This window comes from Pristiophorus japonicus, chromosome 1 (assembly GCF_044704955.1).
Source record: "Pristiophorus japonicus isolate sPriJap1 chromosome 1, sPriJap1.hap1, whole genome shotgun sequence".
Lineage (NCBI taxonomy): Eukaryota > Metazoa > Chordata > Chondrichthyes > Pristiophoridae > Pristiophorus > Pristiophorus japonicus.
In genome coordinates this window covers 233,539,972-233,559,786 of record NC_091977.1, presented here as the reverse complement: position 1 = coordinate 233,559,786, position 19,815 = coordinate 233,539,972, and the positions used below count along the sequence as shown (strand labels likewise).

Here is a 19,815-nt window from a genome sequence, read left to right as displayed (position 1 = left end):
ACCTTTTGATTTAGGGGCAAGAGTGCTACCAACCGAGCCACGTCTGACACCTGCACAGCCACTCAAGTTTTTTTCACCACATTCACATTTGGGAAATATATGACCATATAATTCGCTCATAATTCTTGTTATCCTCTCTCTGTCAGCAAGCAGCCAGAAAAGCAGAATAATAGAAAATCTATGGTTTGGCTCAATCAGTTTGCTGATGTGGTGCACGATTTTTCTATTATATGATATGATAGATGAATATATTTTTTTAATGTGTTCTTTTTAGATAAAAATGAATGCCAAATTGGGGCTGAAAAGATCTGTGGCGACTATACGACTTGTTACAACACACATGGCAGCTATTACTGTACATGTAATGAAGGATACAGACCATCCAACAACATGGAGTTGTTCACTCCTAATGATGGAACCCACTGCACAAGTAAATATGTTGATCGTCAGCCAGATTCATTTTGGGGGAATTTGTGTTTTGATTTGCAGGAAAGAAAAGCAAAGTTCATTGGGATGTTGTTTGTCCATTGGAAAATGTGGACGGTTTCAAACTTTAAACCAATTTTGGCAAAAGTCGACTTAGATAGTCTTTAGTAATGCCCATACATTTGTGGATGTTTGTGTCTCTATCTGCCTATAATGCAGGTGAAATATTATGTCTGGAGAGACTGCTTGGTGCACTGAACCAACCGCTGGCCTTTCTCCTGGAGAGCTGGGCTCAAATCCATGCCAGACTAATGAGCTGGAAGTCTCTGGTCTCTAACGGATGAAGGGGTCCTGTGTAAAATTAATTTATGCAATCTCAATCCAGTTCCTAGTCAGCATGAGCCCATGGTATAAAATTACCACTAATTTGGCAGAAGCTAACGAAGGCTATCTGGTACAGGAAATGGAGCCATATCACAATGTAGCAGTAGGGGCTGCTGTTATAAGGATAATGTTATGGTGGGATATTATTGTTCTTTTTAGATAAAGATGTTTGTTTTGTTGGGGGTAATGATGGGATTGAAGAGAGGCCATTAGTATACATGAGCAGCTGACTCCACGCTTTTGGTTGAAGGTCAGCATGTGAATGAGGAAGAGGAGAGAATCCCAGTTGGAGCCTTGGTCTGTTGTGCAGGAATAGAAGGAGCATTTGTTCGAGCAGGTGTTGTGACAAGGGATTGGAATCTCAAGGGAGCAGTACCTCAGAGATGGATTGTGGAGGAGAATGGAGTGGTGAACAATGTTTAGAACAGCAGAGAGTATGAGGAAAGACAAGCTATGCAAATGTTGGGCGAGGACAGAGCTGAGCTTGCCTATGATGCCCCCACAGTTGAATAGACTGCCAATATTTCACTGTGTAGCCTTATGCATGAATAATGGCTACTTGGACACATTGTGAAATGTGACTACATGGAATTACATAGAATGTACAGCACAGTAACAGGCCATTTGGCCTAACTGGTCTGTGCCAGTGTTTATGTTCCACACCAGCCTCCTCCCACCTCTCTTCTTCTCACCCTATCAGCATAACCTTCTATTCTTTCCTCTCTCGTGTTTATCTAGCTTCCCTTTAATTGCATCTATGCCATTCATCTCAACTATTCCTTGTGGCAGCGAGTTCTACATTCTAACCACTCTCCAGGTAAAGAAGATTCTCTTGAATTTCCTCTTGGATTTATTAGTGGCTATCGTATATTTACGTTCCCTAGTTTTGGTCTCCCCCCCCCCAAAAAGAATCATCACCCCTACGTCTACCCTATCAAACCTCTTCATAATAAAGACCTCCATCAGGTCACCCCTCAGCCTTCTCTTTTCTAGAGAAAAGAGCCCCAGTCTTTCCAGATAATTATAACCTCTCAGTTCTGGCATCATCCTTGTAAACCTTTTATATGCGTAATTGTCCCGCAGCAAGGACTCTCCTGACTTCATGAAAGGAGTAGATGGTGGAAGGATAGAGAAAGAAAAGAAATTGGCTGCCAGGAGGCATGTGACTTTAGCCTGGGTTGACTTGCCTTCCTCCCTGTGGCGATGTTTGGGCTTCAGTCAGCGGCCCTCCACAGAGGCATGGTTGAGGCCATGTGGGAGATTGTGAGCATAGACTGATATCCTTGCACTCATGGCATAGGAACTAAGAAGAGAGCAGTGTTTATGTACTTGATTTCTCCTAACTGTTTGAAGAAATCTTTTGGTTTTAGCCCCCTAGCCCGTGGTTAGAGGGGAGTCAGCAGTATGTGGTCTGAAAGCCAGAATGTTTCCTCCACTTCTCTCCTGACTCGTGCTGAGGTCTAGCTCCACATGTGCCAATACCTTGCTAAGCTGGTCATTTTTCTTGTGTGGCCCTAGAGTATGAGTGTCAATGGGCTCTGTTACCATGACTGATCTCAAAGTGAAGCTTGAACCTGGGTTCCACTTGGCATCCGCACATGCTCACATTCCAGCAGGGGGTGCTGGATAACGAATATGAACAGACAACCCTATCTGATTTATTCCTCCGCTTCCCCCCCCCATTGCCTCCCTAACCAGTAACACTGAGGCTAATTGTAGTGCCACCATTACCACCCTGGATTAGATAGAACCATTACAACAACAACTTTCTTTTATACAGCACACTTAACATAGCAAAACCTCCCAAGGCGCTTAACAAGAGCAGTACCAATAAAACATTTTTGACACCCAGCCACAGAAGGAGATATCAGGACATGTGACCTATGCTTGGTCAGAATGGTAGGTTTTAAGGACCATCTTAATGGAGGAGACAGAAGTAGAGAGGCGGAGAGGTTTAGGGAGAGAATTCCAGAGCATAGGGCCTTGGCAGCTGAAGGCACGGCCACCAATGGTGGAACGATTAAAATCGGGGATATGCAAGAGGCCAGAATTGGAGGAGTGCAGAAATCCTGAAGGCTTGTAGGGCTGGAGGAGATTACAGAGATAGGAAGGGGAGAGGCAATGGAGGGATTTGAAAACAAGGATGAGGATTTTAAAATTGAGGCGTTGTTGGACCAAGTGCCATTGTAGGTCAGCGAGCACAGGGGTGATGGGTGAATGAGACTTGATGCGAGTTAAGATACAGGCAGCAGAGATTTGGATGACCTCAAGTTTATATAGGGTGGAAGATGGGAAGCCAGCCAGGAGAACATTGGAATATTCGAGTCTAGGGTATGGATGAGGGTTTCAGCAGCAGATGAGCTGAAGCAGAGTTGGAGTTGGGTGATATTACATAGGTGGATATAGGCAGTCTTGGTGATGGAATGGATATGAAGTTGGAAGCTCATCTCGGGGTCAAACACAACACCAAGGTTACGAACAGTCTGGCTCAGCTTCAGAAAGACTGACTTGCATTTCTATCGCGTCTTTCACGACTTCGGGATGTTCCAAAGCACTTTACAGCCAATGAAGTACTTTTTTCAATGTTGTAATGTAGGAAATGGACAGTATCTGGGACCTTCCTGATCTTTGGGGCTCAGTTCCACACCATGTGGTTCATTCAGCCACTGAGCCACAGGGAGAAGCCTCAAGAAGTTGTCAGGGAGTGGCACCGGGTCATCAGTGTAGATCAGGATTCTTTCTTGGGGAAGAAGTATTTGATTTCCCAGCTGCCTATTCAGTCACTTTGGTGTAAGATGATATGATGACCTTAATTTAAACATACACTAATACTGAGATAAAAAGAAATAAATCTATTAATAAAAGTCAATGATTACTAATGGCCTGAATGCAATTAATTTAATGAATTGGAAAATCAAAACACATTCCTCTCTCAATTTTGCTTAGCTAAGTATGAGGTTATTTTGGACTTTTCTCAGAAGCTATCCTATTTTGCTTGAATGCAGATAGGGTTGGCAGACTGTAACTAGTAGGGTACCACAAGGATCAGTGCTTGGGCCCCAGCTTTTTACAATCTATATCAATGATTTGGTTGAGGGGAGCAAATGTAATATATCCATCGGGAGAGCGAGGCCCATAAAAGGGCGGCAGTCGGGAGAACAGCTCAACAGAGGGCGAGCGAGGCCCATAAAAGGGCAGCAGTTGGGAGAGCAGCTCAACAGAGGAAGAGCAAGTTCAGGTTCAAAAGGCAAAAAAGAAGTAGAAAAAAATCGAGCGTGACGTCCTAGCCAAGTGGGTAAGTGATTGGCTGGTCGATTGGTGAGTAGTTTTTCTTTTTTCTTTATCTTTTTCTTTCATCAGTAAGAAACCTTTGGCGTTGTTACCAATTAGGTTACTTTTAGGGTTAAGTCATGGCAGGAGAGCCCAGACCCATGTCATGCTCCTCCTGTGCTATGTGAAAAATCAGGGACACTTCCAATGTCCCTGACAACTACATGTGCAGGAAGTGTATCCAGCTGCAGCTCCTGTCAGACCGCATGACGGCACTGGAGCTGCGGATGGATTCACTGTGGAGCATCCGCAATGCTGAGGATGACGTGAATAGCACGTTTAGTAAGTTGGTCACACCGCAGGTAAAGGTTACACAGCCAGATAGGGAATGGGTGACCATCAGGAAGAGCAAGGGAAGGCAGATAGTGCAGGGGTCCCCTGCGGTCATCTCCCTCCAAAACAGATACAGCATTTTGGGTACTGTTGGGGAGATGACTCATCGGGGGAAGGTAGCAGCAGCCAAGTTCATGGTACTATGGGTGACTCTGCTGCATAGGAGGGCAGGAAAAAGAGTGGGAGAGCTAAAGTGATATGGAATTCTATTTTAAGGGGAATAGATAGGCATTTCTGCGTCCGCAAATGAGACTCCAGGATGGTATGTTGCCTCCCTGGTGCAAGGGTTAGGATGTCTCGGAGCAGCTGCAGTGTATTCTGGACGGGGAGGGTGAACAGCCAGCTGTTGTGGTACATATAGGTACCAACGATATAGGTAAAAAATGGAATGAGGTCCTACAAGCTGAATTTAGGGAGCTAGGAGTTAAATTAAAAAGTTGGACCTCAAAGGTAGTAATCTCAGGATTGCTACCAGTGCCATGTGCTAGTCAGAGTAGGAATTGCAGGATAGCTCAGATGAATACGTGGCTTGAGGAATGGTGCAAAGGGGAGGATTCAAATTCCTGGGACATTGGAACCGGTTCTGGGGGAGATGGGACCAGTACAAACCGGACGGTCTGCACCTGGGCAGGACCAGAACCGATGTCCTAGGTGGAGTGTTTGCTAGTGCTGTTGGGGAGGGTTTAAACTAAAATGGCAGGGGGATGGGAATTTAGGCGGGGAGGCAGAGGGAAGTAAAATGGGGGCAGAAGCAAAAGGTAGGAAAGAAAAAAACAAGAGTGGAGGGCAGAAAAATCAAGGGCAAAAATCAAAAAGGGCCACATTACAACATAATTCTAAAAGGATAAAGAGTGTTAAAAAAAAAACAAGCCTGAAGGCTCTGAGTCTCAAGGCGAGGAGCATTCGTAATAAGGTGGATGAATTGACTGGACAGATAGCTGTTAACAGATATGATGTAATTGGGATTATGGAGACATGGCTCCAGGGTAACCAAGGCTGGGAACTCAACATCCAGGGGTAATCAATATTCATGAAGGAAAAGGAGGTGGGGTAGCGTTACTGGTTAAAGAGGAGATTAACGCAATAGTAAGGAAGGACATTAGCGTGGATGATGTGGAATCTATATGGGTAGAACTGCGAAACACCAAAGGGCAGAAAACATTAGTGGGAGTTGTGCACAGACCACCAAACAGTAGTAGGGAGGTTGGGGATGGCATCAAACAGGAAAGGGAGGTTGGGGATGGCATCAAACAGGAAATCAGGGACACGTGCAATAAGGGTACAGCAGTTATCATGGGTGACTTTAATCTACATATTGATTGGGCTAACCAAACTGGTAGCAATACTGTGGAGGAGGATTTCCTGGAGTGTATAAGGGATGGTTTTCTAGGCCAATATGTCGAGGAACCATCTAAAGAGCAGGCCATTCTAGACTGGATCTTATGTAACGAGAGAGGATTAATTAGCAATCTGGTCGTGCGGGGTCCCTTGGGGAAGAGTGACCATAATATGGTAGAATTCTTCATTAAGATGGAGAGTGACACAGTTAATTCAGAGACTAATGTCCTGAACTTAAAGAAAGGAAACTTCAACGGTATGAGATGTGAATTGGCTAAGATAGACTGGAGAATGATACTTAAAGGGTTGACAGTGGCTAGGCAATGGCAGACATTTAAATATCATATGGATGAACTACAACAATTGTACATCCCTGTGTGGTGTAAGAATAAAAAAGGGAAGGTGGCTCAACCGTGGCTAACAAGGGAAATTAGGGAAAGTGTTAAATCCAAGGAAGAGGCATATAAATTGGCCAGAAAAAGCAGCAAATCTGAGGACTGGGAGAAATTTAGAATTCAGCAGAGTTTAATTAGGAGGGGGAAAATGGAGTATGAGAGTATGTGAAGAGAAAAAGATTAGTGAAGACTAATGTAGATCCCTTGCAGTCAGAATCAGGTGAATTCAAAATGGGGAACAAGGAAATGGCAGATCAATTGAACAAATATTTTGGTTCTGTCTTTACTAACGAAGACATGAATAACCTCCCGAAAATACTAGGGCACCGAGGGTCGAGCGAGAAGGGGGAACTGAGGGAAATCCTTATTGGTCAGGAAATGGTGTTAGGGAAATTGAAGGGACTGAAAACCAATAAATCCCCAGGGCCTGATAGTCTGCATCCCAGAGTACTTAAGGAAGTGGCCCTAGAAATAGTAAGTGCATTGGTGGTCATTTTCCAACATTCCATGGACTCTGGTTCAGTTCCTATGAATTGGAGGGTAGCTAATGTAACACCACTTTTTAAAAAAGGAGTGAGAGGGAGAGAGAAAACAGGGAATTATAGACTGGTTAGCCTGACATCGGTGGTGGGTAAAATGCTGGAATCAATTATTAAAGATGAAATAGCAGCGCATTTGGAAAGCAGTGACAGGATCGGTCCAAGTCAGCATGGATTTATGAAAGGGAAATCATGCTTGGCAAATGTTCTAGAGTTTTTTGAGGATGTAACTAGTAGAGACAAATGTTCTAGAGTTTTTTGAGGATGTAATTAGTAGAGTGGATAAGGGAGAACCAGTGGATGTGGTGTATTTGGACTTTCAAAAGGCTTTTGACAAGGTCCCACACAAGAGATTAATGTGCAAAATCAAATGCACATGGTATTGGGGGTAATGTATTGACATGGATAGAGAACTGGTTGGCAGACAGGAAGCAAGGAGTCGGAATAAATGGGTCCTTTTCAGAATGGCAGGCAGTGACTAGTGGGGTGCCGCAGGGTTCAGTGTTGGGACCTCAGCTATTTACAATATGCATTAATGATTTAGATGAAGGAATTGAATGTAATATCTCCAAGTTTGCAAATGACACCAAGCTGGGTGGCAGTGCGAACTGCGAGGAGGATGCTAAGAGGCTGCAGTGGGACTTGGACAGTTTAGGTGAATGAGCAAATGCATGGCAGATGCAGTATAATGTGGATAAGTGTAAGGTTATCCACTTTGATGGCAAAAACAGGAAGGCAGATTATTATATGAATGGTGACAGATTAGTAAAGTGGGAGGTGCAACGAGACCTGGGTATCATGGTACATCAGTCATTGAAGGTAGGCATGCAGGTAGAGCAGGCAGTAAAGAAAGCAAATGGCATGCTGGCCTTCATAGCGAGGGGATTTCAGTATAGGAGCAGGGAGGTCTTCCTGCAGTTGTACAGGGCCTTGGTGAGAACACACCTTGAGTATTGTGTGCAGTTTTGGTCTCCTAATCTGAGGAAGGACGTGCTTGCTATTGAGGGAGTGCAGCGAAGGTTCACCAGACTGATTCCCGGGATGGCAGGACTGACATATGAAGAAAGACTGGATCGACCAGGCTTATACTTAATGGAATTTAGAAGGATGAGAAGGGATCTCATAGAAACTTATAAAATTCTGACGGAACTGGACAGGTTAGCTGCAGGAAGAATGTTCCCAATGTTGGGGAAGTCCAGAACCAGGGGTCACAGTCCAAAGATAAGGGGTAAGCCATATAGGACCGAGATGAGGAGCAACTTTTTTACCCAGAAAGTTGTGAACCTGTGGAATTCTCTGTCACAGAAAGTTGTTGAATCCAGTTCGTTGGACATATTCAAAAGGGAGTTAGATGTGGTCCTTATGGCTAAAGGGATCGGGGGTATGGAGAGAAGGCTGGAGGGTGGGTACTGAGGTTGCATGATCAGCCATGATCATATTGAATGGTGGTGGAGGCTCGAAGGGCCGAATTGCCTGCTCCTGCACCTATTTTCTATGTTTCTATGTTTCTATTTTCTATCCAATTTTGTTGTTGGTACAAAGCTAGATAGGAATGTAAGTTGTGAGGAGGATGCAAAGAGGCTTCAAGGGGATATAAACAGGCTAATTGAATGGGCAAGAACATGGCAAATGGAATATAATGAAGTGAAATGTGAAGTTATCTACTTTGGTAGGAAAGTAGAAAAGCAGAGTATTTTTTATCTGGTGAGAGATTGGGAAATGTTGTTGTTCAGAGGGACTTGCGTGTCCTTGTACACAAATCACTGAAAGTTAACATGCAGGTACAGCAAGCAATTAAGAAAGCAAATGTTGCCCTTTATTACAAGAGCAATTGTATAGGGCACTGGTGAGACCGCAGTTGGAGTATTGCGTACAGTTTTGGTCTCCTTACCTAAGGAAGGAGATACTTGCCATCGAGGGAGTGCAACAAAGGTTCACCAGACTGATTCCTGGGATGTGGGGATTCTCCTTTGAGGAAAGATTGAGTAGCTAGGCCTATATTCTCTAGAGTTTAGAAGAATGAGAGGTGATCTAATTGAAACACACACAATTCTTGCAGGGCTTGACAGGGTAGATGCAGAGAGTTTCTAGATGAGGAGAAACTTCTTCATTCAAAGGGTGGTGAATCTTTGGAATTCTCTACCCCAGAGGGCTGTGGAAGCTCAGTCTTTGAGTATATTCAAGACAGATATCGATAGATTTTTGGATATTAAGGGAATCAAGGGATATGGGGACAGTGCATGAAAGTAGAGTTGAGGTAGAAGATCAGCCATGATCTTATTGAATGGTGGAGCAGGCTCAAGGGGCCGAATGGCCTACTCCTGCTCCTAATTCTTATGTTCTTATTACCCCCAATCCCCTGAGCCCTAATTTTGTTAAATAACCTCTTGTGTAGCACCTTATCAAATGCCTTCTGAAAATTCAAATACACCACATCCATTGGTTTCCCCTTATCTATTTTATTAGTTACAACCTCATAAAACTCTTGACAGATTTGTCAAACATGATTTCCGTTATTGCACAATCCTATTATTATTTTCTAAGTGCCCTGTTACCACGTCCTTATTAATAGATTCTAGCCTTTTCCCTATGACTGATGACAGGCTAACTGGTCTGTACTTCCCCATTTTCTCTCTCCCTCCTTTCTTAAAAAGCAGGGTTACATTAGCTGTCTTCCAATCTGCGGTAACCATTCTAGGAATTTTGGAAGATGACAACCAATGCATCCACTATCTCTGTCGCCACCTCTTTCAAAACCTTAGGATGCAGGTCATCAGGTCTAGGGGATTTGTAGGCTTTCAGTCCCATTAATTTGTGCAGTACAATTTTTTTTACTAATACTAATTTCTTTCAGTTCCTCATTTTTTGTATCTTCTTCCGTGAAAACAGGCACAAAGGATTTGTTTAATTTATTTGCCATTTCCTCATTCCCCATTATCATTTCTCCTGTCTTAGCCCATAAGGGACCCACATTTACTTTTGCAAATCTTTTCCTTTTTACATACCTATAAAAGCTTTTACAATCTGTTTTTATGTCTCTCACTAGTTTACTCTCATGCTCTATTTTCCCTTTCTTTATCAATTTCTTGGTCCTCCTTTGCTGAATTCTAAAATCCTCCCAATCCTCAGGCTTACTGCTTTTTTTGGCAACATTATAAGCCTTTTCTTTTGATCTAATACTTACTTTAACTTCTCTTGTTAGCCACGATTGGACTACTTTTCCTGTGGGATTTTTGTGCCTTAAAGGAATGTATGTTTGTTATAAATTATGTATTAATACTTTAAACGCTAGCCGTTGCTTGTCTACCTTTTAATGTAGTTTCCCAATCTACCTTAGCCAACTCGCCCCTCATACCTATGCAGTTTGCTTTGTTTAGATTTAAGACCCTAGTTTTGGATTTAACTAAATCACTTGCAAACTTAATATAAAATTCTATCATATTATGGTCACTCTTCCCTAAAGGCCCCTTTACTACAAGTTTATTAATTAACCCTTTTTCATTGCACAATACTAGATCTAAAATAGCCTGTTCCCTAGTTCGTTCCTCAACATACTGATCTAGAAAACCATCTTGTATACAATCCATAAACTCATCCTCTACACTATTGCTGCATATTTGGTTTGCCCAGTTTATATGTAGATCAAAGTCCCCCATGATTACTGTATTACCCTTGTTACATGCACCTCTAATTTCCTGATTTATACTGTGCCTTTACATTACCACTACTGTTGGGGGGCCTATAAACAACTCCCACCAATGTTTTCTGCCCCTTGCTGTTTCTTAGCTCCATCCAAACTGATTCTACTTCATGATTTTCTGAGCTAAGATCCATTCTCTCTACTGTCTTTCTCGCTGTCTTTATCAGGGCTACACCTCCTCCTTTTCCATTTTGCCTATCTCTTCTAAAACTTAAGTATCCTGGAATATTTAGTTCCCAACCTTGGTCACTTAACAACCACGTCTCCATGATGGCTATTAGATCAAACCTATTCATTTCTATCTGCGCTATTAATTCATCTATTTCGTTGCGAATGCTTCACACATTCAGATATAGTACCTTTAGCTTTGACTTATTTCGATTTTTCCCTGATGTCACCTTAGTCAGTGATGCCCTATTACCTTTGTTACCCTCTCTGTCCCTTCCTGACCCACTCTGCTTATTTTGACCCAAATCCCTGCTCTGCTCTAGAGCCTCGACATTTCTCTTGCTGCTTTTAAATTTACTCTTTCCTGAATCCTTCCGTCTGCCTTCATTAGTTTAAAGCCCTGTCTACTGCCCTAGGTTTTCGATTCACCAGGACACTGGTCCCAGCACGGTTCAAGTGAAGCCCATTCCAATGGAACAGCTCCCTCTTTCCCCAGTACTGGTGCCAGTGCCCTATGAAGCAAAACCCCCTGCCTCCCACACCACTCTTTGAGCCACGCATTTAATTTTCTAATCTGCATGTCTCTATACCAATGCATGTGGCTCAGGTAACAATCCAAAGATTATTACCTTTGAGGTTCTGCTTTTTAATTTGGAGCCCAACTCCTCAAACTCTTTCAGCAGAACCTCATTCCTAGTTCTCCCTATGTCGTTGGTTCCTACGTGGGCCACAACAACTGAGGCAGCAGCAGTCGGCGAGAGGCGGGAGCAGCGTTGGTGAGGCCTATTCACTAAATATATTCAAAAAGGAGTTAGATGAGGTCCTTACTACTAGGGGGATCAAGGGGTATGGCGAGAAAGCAGGAATGGGGTACTGAAGTTGATTGTTCAGCCATGAACTCATTGAATGGCGGTGCAGGCTAGAAGGGCCGAATGGCCTACTCCTGCACCTATTTTCTATGTTTCTATGTTTCTATAAAGGCCCAGCTTGTGCAGCTGCAGCGAGGGCAGAAGGCAAAAAAGAAGTAGAAAGAAATCGAAAGGTGATGTCACAGCCAAGGGGGTAAGTGATTGGCTGGTGATTGGTAAGTAGCTTTTATTTTTATTTTCTATTTCAGTAAGTAACCTTCAGCATTGTTGTTGCCAAATTAAGTTAATCTAGGGGTTAAGTCATGGCAGGAGAGCTCGGACACGTGTTATGCTCCTCCTGTACCATGTGGGAAATCAGGAACGCCTCCGGTGTCCCTGACGACTACGTGTGCGGGAAGTGCATCCGCCTCCAGCTCATGACGAACCACGTTGCGGAACTGGAGCTGCGGGTGGATTCACTCTGGAGCATGCACGATGCTGAGAATGATGTGAATAGCACATTTAGTAAGTTGGTCTTACTGCAGGTAAAGGATCCACAGCCAGATAGGAAATGGGTGACCAACAGGAAGAGCAGTGCAAGGAAGGTAGTGCAGGGGTCTCCTGCGGTCATCCCCCTGCAAAACAGATACACCGCTCTGGGTACTGTTGAGGGGGATGACTCATCAGGAGAGAGCAGCAGCGGTCAGGTTCATGGCACCGTGGCTGGCTCTGCTGCACAGGAGGGCAGGAAAAACAGTGGGAGAGCAATAGTAATAGGGTATTCGATTGTAAGGGGAATAGATAGGCGTTTCTGCGGCTGCAACCGAGACTCCAGGATGGTATGTTGCCTCCCTGGTGCAAGGGTCAAGGATGTCTCGGAGCGGGTGCAGGACATTCTGAAAAGAGAGGGTGAACAGCCAGTTGTCGTGGTGCATATACGTACCAACAATATAGGTAAAGAACGGGATGAGGTCCTACGAGACGAATTTAGAGAGCTAGGAGTTAAATTAAAAAGTAGGACCTCAAAAATAGTAATCTCCAGATTGCTACCAGTGCCACGTGCTAGTCAGAGTAGGAATCGCAGGATTGCTCAGATGAATACGTGGCTTGAGGAGTGGTGCAGAAGGGAGGGTTTCAAATTCCTGGGACATTGGAACCAGTTCTAGGGGAGATGGGACTAGTACAAACCGGACGGTCTGCACCTGGGCGGAGTTAAACTAATATGGCAGGGGGATGGGAACATATGCAGGGATGCAGAGGGGAATAAAATGGAGACAGAAGCAAAAGATAGAAAGGAGAATAGTAAAAGTGGAGGGCAGAGAAACCCAAGGCAAAAAACAAAAAGGGCCACTTTACAGCAGAATTCTAAAGGGTCAAAGTGTGTTAAAAAGGCAAGCCTGAAGGCTCTGTGCCTCATTGTAAGGAGTATTCGGAATAAGGTGGACGAATTAACTGCGCAGATAGCAGCTAACGGGTATGATGTGATTGGCATCATGGAGACATGGCTCCAGGGTGACCAAGGCTGAAGGCTGGGAACTCAACATCCAGGGGTACTCAGCATTTAGGAAGGATAGACAGAAAGGAAAAGGAGGCGGGGTGGCGTTGCTAGTTAAAGAAGAAATTAATGCAATTGTAAGGAAGTACATTAGCTTGGATGATGTGGAATCGGTATGGGTGGAGCTACGGAATACTAAAGGACAGAAAACGCTCGTGGGAGTTGTGTATAGGCCACCAAATAGTAGTAGTGAGGTTGGGGACAGCATCAAACAAGAAATAAGGGATGTGTGCAATAAAGGTACAGCAGTAATCATGGGCGACTTTAATCTACATATTGATTGAGCTAACCTAACTAGTAGCAATGCGGTGGAGGAGGATTTCCTGGAGTGTATTAGGGATGGTTTTCTAGACTAATATGTCGAGGAACCAACCGGAGAGCTGGCCATCCTAGACTGGATGATGTGTAATGAGAAGAGACTAATTAGCAATCTTCTTGTGCGAGGCCCCTTGGGTAAGAGTGATCATAATATGGTAGAATTCTTTAATAAGATGGAGAGTGACGGTGTTAATTCAGAGACTAGGGTCCTGAACTTAAGGAAAGGTAACTTCGATGGTATGAGGCGCGAATTGGCTAGATTAGACTGGCAAATGATACTTAAAGAGTTGACGGTGGATAGGCAATGGTAAACCTTTAAAGATCATATGGGCGAACTTCAACAATTGTATATCCCTGTCTGGAGTAAAAATAAAATGGGGAAGGTGGCTCAACCGTGGCTAACAAGGGAAATTAAGGATAGTGTTAAATCCAAGGAAGAGGCATACAAATTAGCGAGAAAAAGTAGCAAGCCGGTTGACTGGGAGAAATTTAGAATGTGGCAGAGGAGGACAAAGGGTTTAATTAAGAGGGGGAAAATAGAGTCTGAGGGGAAGCTTGCTGGAAACATAAAAAATGACTGCAAAAGCTTCTATAGATATGTGAAGAGAAAAAGATTAGTGAAGCCAAACGTTGGTCCCTTGCAGTCGGATTCGGGTGAATTTATAATGGGGAACAAAGAAATGGCAGACCAATTGAACAAGTACTTTGGTTCTGTCTTCACAAAGGAAGACACAAATAACCTTCCCGATGTACTAGGGGTTCGAAGGTCTAGTGAGAAGGAGGAACTGAAGGATATCCTTATTAGGCGGGAAATTGTGTTAGGGAAATTGATGGGATTGAAGGCCGATAAATCCCCGGGGTCTGATAGTCTGCATCCCAGAGTACTTAAGGAAGTGGCCCTAGAAATAGTGGATGCATTGGTGATCATTTTCCAACAGTCTATCGACTCTGGATCAGTTCCTTTGGACTGGAGGGTAGCTAATGTAACACCACTTTTTAAAAAGGGAGGGAGAGAGAAAGCGGGTAATTATAGACCGGTTAGCCTGACATCAGTAGTGGGGAAAATGTTGGAATCAATCATTAAAGATTAAATAGCAGAACATTTGGAAAGCAGTGATAGGATTGGTCCAAGTCAGCATGGATTTATGAAGGGGAAATCATGCTTCACAAATCTTCTGGAATTTTTAGAGGATGTAACTAGTAGAGTGGACAAGGGAGAACCAGTGGATGTGGTGTATTTGGACTTTCAAAAGGCTTTTGACAAGGTCCCACACAAGAGATTGGTGTGCAAAATCAAAGCACATGGTATTGGGGGTAATATACTGATGTAGATAGAGAACTGGTTGGCAGACAGGAAGCAGAGAATCGGGATTAACGGGTCCTTTTCAGAATGGCAGGCAGTGACTAGTGGAGTGCCGCAGGGCTCAGTGCTGGGACCCCAGCTATTTACAATATACATTAATGATTTAGCTGATGGAATTGAGTGTAATATCTGCAAGTTTGCAGATGACACTAAATTGGGTGACGGTGTGAGCTGTGAGGAGGACACTAAGAGGCTGCAGGGTGATTTGGATAGGTTAGGCGAGTGGGCAAATACATGTCAGATGCAGTATAATGTGGATAAATGTGAGGTTATCCACTTTGGGGGAAAAAACACAAAGGCAGAATATTATCTGAATGGCAGCAGATTAGGAAAAGGGAAGGTGCAGCGAGACCTGGGTGTCATGATTCATCAGTCATTGAAGGTTGGCATGCAGGTACAGCAGACGGTGAAAAAGGCAAATGGTATGTTGGCCTTCATCGCTAGGGGATTTGAGTATAGGAGCAGGGAGGTCTCACTGCAGTTGTACAGGGCCTTGCTGAGGCCCCACCTGGAATATTGTGTTCAGTTTTGGTCTCCTAATCTGAGGAAGGACGTTCTTGCTATTGAGGGAGTGCAGCGAAGGTTCACCAGAGTGATTCCTGGGATGGCAAGACTGACATATGGATCGACTGGGCCTGTATTCACTGGAGTTTAGAAGGATGAGAGGGGATCTCATAGAAACATATAAAATTCTGACGGGACTGGACAAGTTAGATGCAGGAAGAATGTTCCCGATGTTGGGGAAATTCAGAACCAGGGGACATAGTCTTAGGATAAGGGGTAAGCTATTTAGGACTGAGATGAGGAGGAACTTCTTCACTCAAAGAGTTGTTAACCTATGGAATTTCCTACCACAGAGAGTTGTTGATGCCAGTTCATTAGATATATTCAAAAGGGAGTTAGATATGGCCCTTGCGGCTAAAGGGATCAAGGGGTATGGAGAGAAAGCAGGAATGGGGTACAGAAGGAATGATCAGCCATGATCTTATTGAATGGTGGTGCAGGCTCGAAGAGACAGATGGCCTACTCCTGCACCTATTTTCTATGTTGCTATGATGCTCCCCTTCCCACTCCAAATTCTTCTCCGGCCACAAGGAGATGTCTTTAACCCTGGCAATCAGCACATCCTTCAGAACTTCCTGTTGCGGCTGCAGAGAACTGTGTATATCCCTCTGACTATACTGTCTCCTACCACAACTATATTCCCTTTCACTCCCCCCACTTGAATGGCCTTCTGCACCATGGTGCCATGGTCAGGCTGCTCATCCCTCATCCACACAGGCAACACAAATCTCATACCTGTTGGAGTAGGGCAAGGGCCGAGGCTCCTCCAGCACTGCACCTGGGGTTCCCTTACCTGCCTGGGTTGCAGTCGCACCTTATTGTCCCTGACCACTAACCAAACCTGTACCACTACCTAACCTAAGGGGTGCGACTGCCGCCTGGATGAAAGTGTCCAGGTAACTCCCCCCTCCCTAATGCATCGCAATGTCTGCAGCTCGTACTCCAGCTCAACAACTCTGAGCTGAAGTTCCTCGAGTTGCAGACACTTACTGCAGATGTGGTTGCTCGGGGTCGTGATGCTGTTCACCAGCTCCCACATGCTGCAGTTACGAGAACCACTTGCCCTGCCATCTCTAACCTTGTCTTATTAATTCATTAATTAGTTAATTAATTATTAATTAATTAATTAAAGTTTTTATTCAATCTAGATTTTAGTTTTATTGTTTAATTATTTTATCTGTTCTAAGTTATTAATTTAATAAGTACTAGCAAATTACAATTTCTCAGCTCTTAATTTAATGCCTTCCCTAACTTAGAAATCAAAGAAAAGCTGCAACACTCACCAACCAATCACCTACCTGCCCTCCTGTGACATCGCTCTGTGATTTTTTTTTTTAACCTGTCCGTTCCTCTCTGACTCCCGCTCCTTTTAAACTAATTGGACAGCTCTTTCAAAGAGCAGGCACAGGCACGATGGGCCAAATAGCCTCCTTCTGTGCTGTATCATCTATGTATCATTCTATGATTCTGTAATGCAGTGGTATTAGGAAATCTCTTGTGACTCACCAAAGTATGTCTTGCATGGAAATATCCTGAAATGTTTAGTTTTTAAATTCAGAAGTATATATATACAGTAAACTCTTACCCGGATTGTTTGGGGATTCAGCAACTCCGGGTAAATGAATTTTCTGACAGGGTGAGTTTGATTACACGTGCTAAATTTATACAGTCGAATAAATAAAACAAAGATTGAGTTCATGTTATTTGAACGTGAACGTAATAAAATAAATGAAAATGAAAACCATTCCTAAAGCACTTTGTTATGTATGCATGTAAACCTTACCAAAAGGTAAGACTTGCCATTAGGGGGAACACCTGTGGGAGACCTAAGGGCCAGCTGTGCACCCTGGGCAAGCAGGTATAAAAGGTGATTCACCATGCTGCTTCCCCACTCTGGAGTCTGAATAAAGAGACCAAGGTCACAACAGTTTGAGCTTGCGATATAGTCCTGTGGATTTATTCTGAACATAACAAATTGACGACAAGTAACGGATCACGAACTTTTACACGGTAATGGCTGCCGTTGGTATTATTGAGAGATTTGTTGAGGGTGATGATTGGGATGCCTTCATTGAGTGCCTCGACCAGTACTTTGTGGCCAACGAATTGGACAAGGCTGAGATGGTGACAAAGCGCAGGGCGATTCTCTCACCGTATGTGGGTCTTCGATATATGGCCTCCTCAAAAATTTGCTGGCACCGGTCAAACCACAGGCAAATCTTATACAGAGCTGTGTACACTGGTTAGGGAACACTTCAAGCCGAAGGAGATCATCCTGATGGCCAGGTATTGCTTTTACATTCACCATCGCTCCGAGGGCCAGAACGTGGCGAGTTTTGTCGCCGACCTAAGATGCTTTGCGGGACAGTGTGAATTTGCAGGATCCTTGGGGGAAATGTTGCGGGACTTTTTTGTGCTTGGAATTGGCCACGAGGTCATTCTTCACAAACTGCTGTCTGCCGAATCCCTAGAACTGAGCAAGGCCATCACTATAGCCCAAGCCTTTATATCCACGAGCGATAACACGAAACAGATATCTTCACAAAATCGAAGCTCACCGGCAAGTACTGTGCATAAAATAATGTTTTCAGCAGGCAGATCAGCACAGGGCAGTGCCCACATGACTGCAGAGGCCAGACCTAGGCCTAGAGTGACTCAGAGTCCGCCGTGGGGCATGAATGCGTATCCATTAGCACCATGTTGGCGCTGGGGGGGGCAGCCATAGAGCTCATCAATGTCGATTCAAGCCCTATGTGTGCAAGGGCTGTGGAACAATGGGGCACCTCCAGCGAATGTGCAACAATCTCTGACTCACCACGTGGCGGAGTCAGGAGAGGACGACCGATCCAGCGAGGATCTCGATGAACGAGCAGGAGAGGCAACTGAATCTGAGGATGAAGAGGAAGTATATGGGACACACACCTTTAGCACCAAAAGCCCTCCGATAATGTTAAAAGTTGAACTTAACGGCACTTCAGTCTCCATGGAACTAGACACGGGGGGCGAGTCAATCAGTTATGAGCCGGAAGGCATTCGAGAGGCTGTGAGGCAACAAAGCACAGCGACCCAAGCTGATCCCGATTCAGGCAAAGCTGCGCACCTACACCAAGGAACTGATACCAGTTATTGGTAGTGTGGACATAAGAGTATCCCATGAGGGAGCGGTGCACGATTTACCACTGTGGATTGTTTCAGGTGATGGGCCAACGCTGCTTGGTAGGAGGTGGATGGGGAAGATTCGATGGAACTGGGAAGACCCCTGCGTACCTTCTCTGGCGAACGACATCTTCCCTTCTCAAAGGCTGAGCAAGCCCCACCTTCAGCTGAACCAGGCATCGAAGTGCAGATCTATTTGCAGATCCCCGAGGCACAGGCCGCTCATCACGACCACGAGGAGGTAAAGTTCAACCGAGCAGCGGTACAGGCGCGGTACCCACCACCCGAAGCCGACGACCTCTTCGCGACAATGGAAGAGGCTCCAGGTCGACCATGCGTAGTGAGGCTCCGGCTGAAATGATCTGAATGCGTCTTCCCGACGTCAAAGGCAAAATCCCCGGGGAGTAAGATCGCGACAGTCGGCATCACGGACACGGACGAGAGAGCGTCCAGACCACGGAACGGAAGAGCATCCAGTCCAGGGGAGGTCGCTGCAACAGAACGGAGGAATGTGTCGCCCAGCAAGGAAGACGACTGGGTTTGGGGCAAAGGTAAAAGGGTGGCCGCTGAGAAGGCCAGGAACCCATCACATTCCAATAAGTTGTTTGCACTATGTAACCCATGTGAGCGGTCTTTCGCGGCCAATGATGTACCATTATATGGGGTCGGGTGGACCTTACAACAAGCCAAAGTAGCGGGCGAACACCAACCGGTCATATATGTATCTGACAAAGTATTTGTAGCAAGTGAGATGTTACCGCACGGGGCCGGGAGTGTTGTGCAGCAAGCAAAAGTAACGGGCGAGCCCCAAACGATTGAACATGTATCCAATAAGTTAACCAAGGCAGCAGCCCATATTCACGGGACTAAAGAGACGTACCAAAGAGTGTCCCAATATGTGCTCGAGTCAGACAAGCTGCTCATCCCACGAGTTTGGGAGAGCAGAGGCACCACTATCGATGCGTTGTTTCGAGAATGTCTAACACTGTGCACTGTAACATGATCCGCCACAGGCCAGGCACTGAGAACGGTACTAATGCCCTCAGTTGGCTACCGCTCCCCACCATGGGGTGGAAATGGCGCAGCCTGCAGACCCACTCGCGATCGTGGAAGTGCTAGAAAGCGAGGGGTCAACCGTAACGGCTCTCCAGTTTAGGACCTGGACCAGCCAGGATCCCACGTTACCGCCTGCCAAAGGTAAACTGCTAGACAGGATGTTGCAATAAGTCACAAAGACGATAGGCCCATCCCAACGTTGCAAAGTAAGGCAGGGCAGCTACACACAGGCGGAGGTCCTGGGCCCCCATACTACGGCCCAGGATCCACGGGGACCACTTTTAGGCCTCCCACCACTACCGAAAGTCTCAAAGCCATTGCGGTCATCCTGGGCTTGCTAGA

General features: G+C 45.0%; 1 protein-coding gene across 10 annotated transcripts in view; it reads left to right on the top strand.

Moving 5' to 3' along the window:
* The window catches only part of susd1 (sushi domain containing 1), a 242,111-nt gene that overhangs the window by 17,022 nt on the left and 205,274 nt on the right, over positions 1-19,815 (top strand). For all 10 annotated transcript variants that reach the window (XR_011594156.1, XR_011594157.1, XM_070888154.1 and 7 more), the window contains one exon: positions 275-430. Coding sequence is in view for 8 of the 10 variants with exons in the window: in XM_070888154.1 (XP_070744255.1) it covers positions 275-430 (156 nt within the window). In the remaining 2 variants the exon portion in view is untranslated. The remainder of the gene's footprint in view (positions 1-274; positions 431-19,815) is intronic.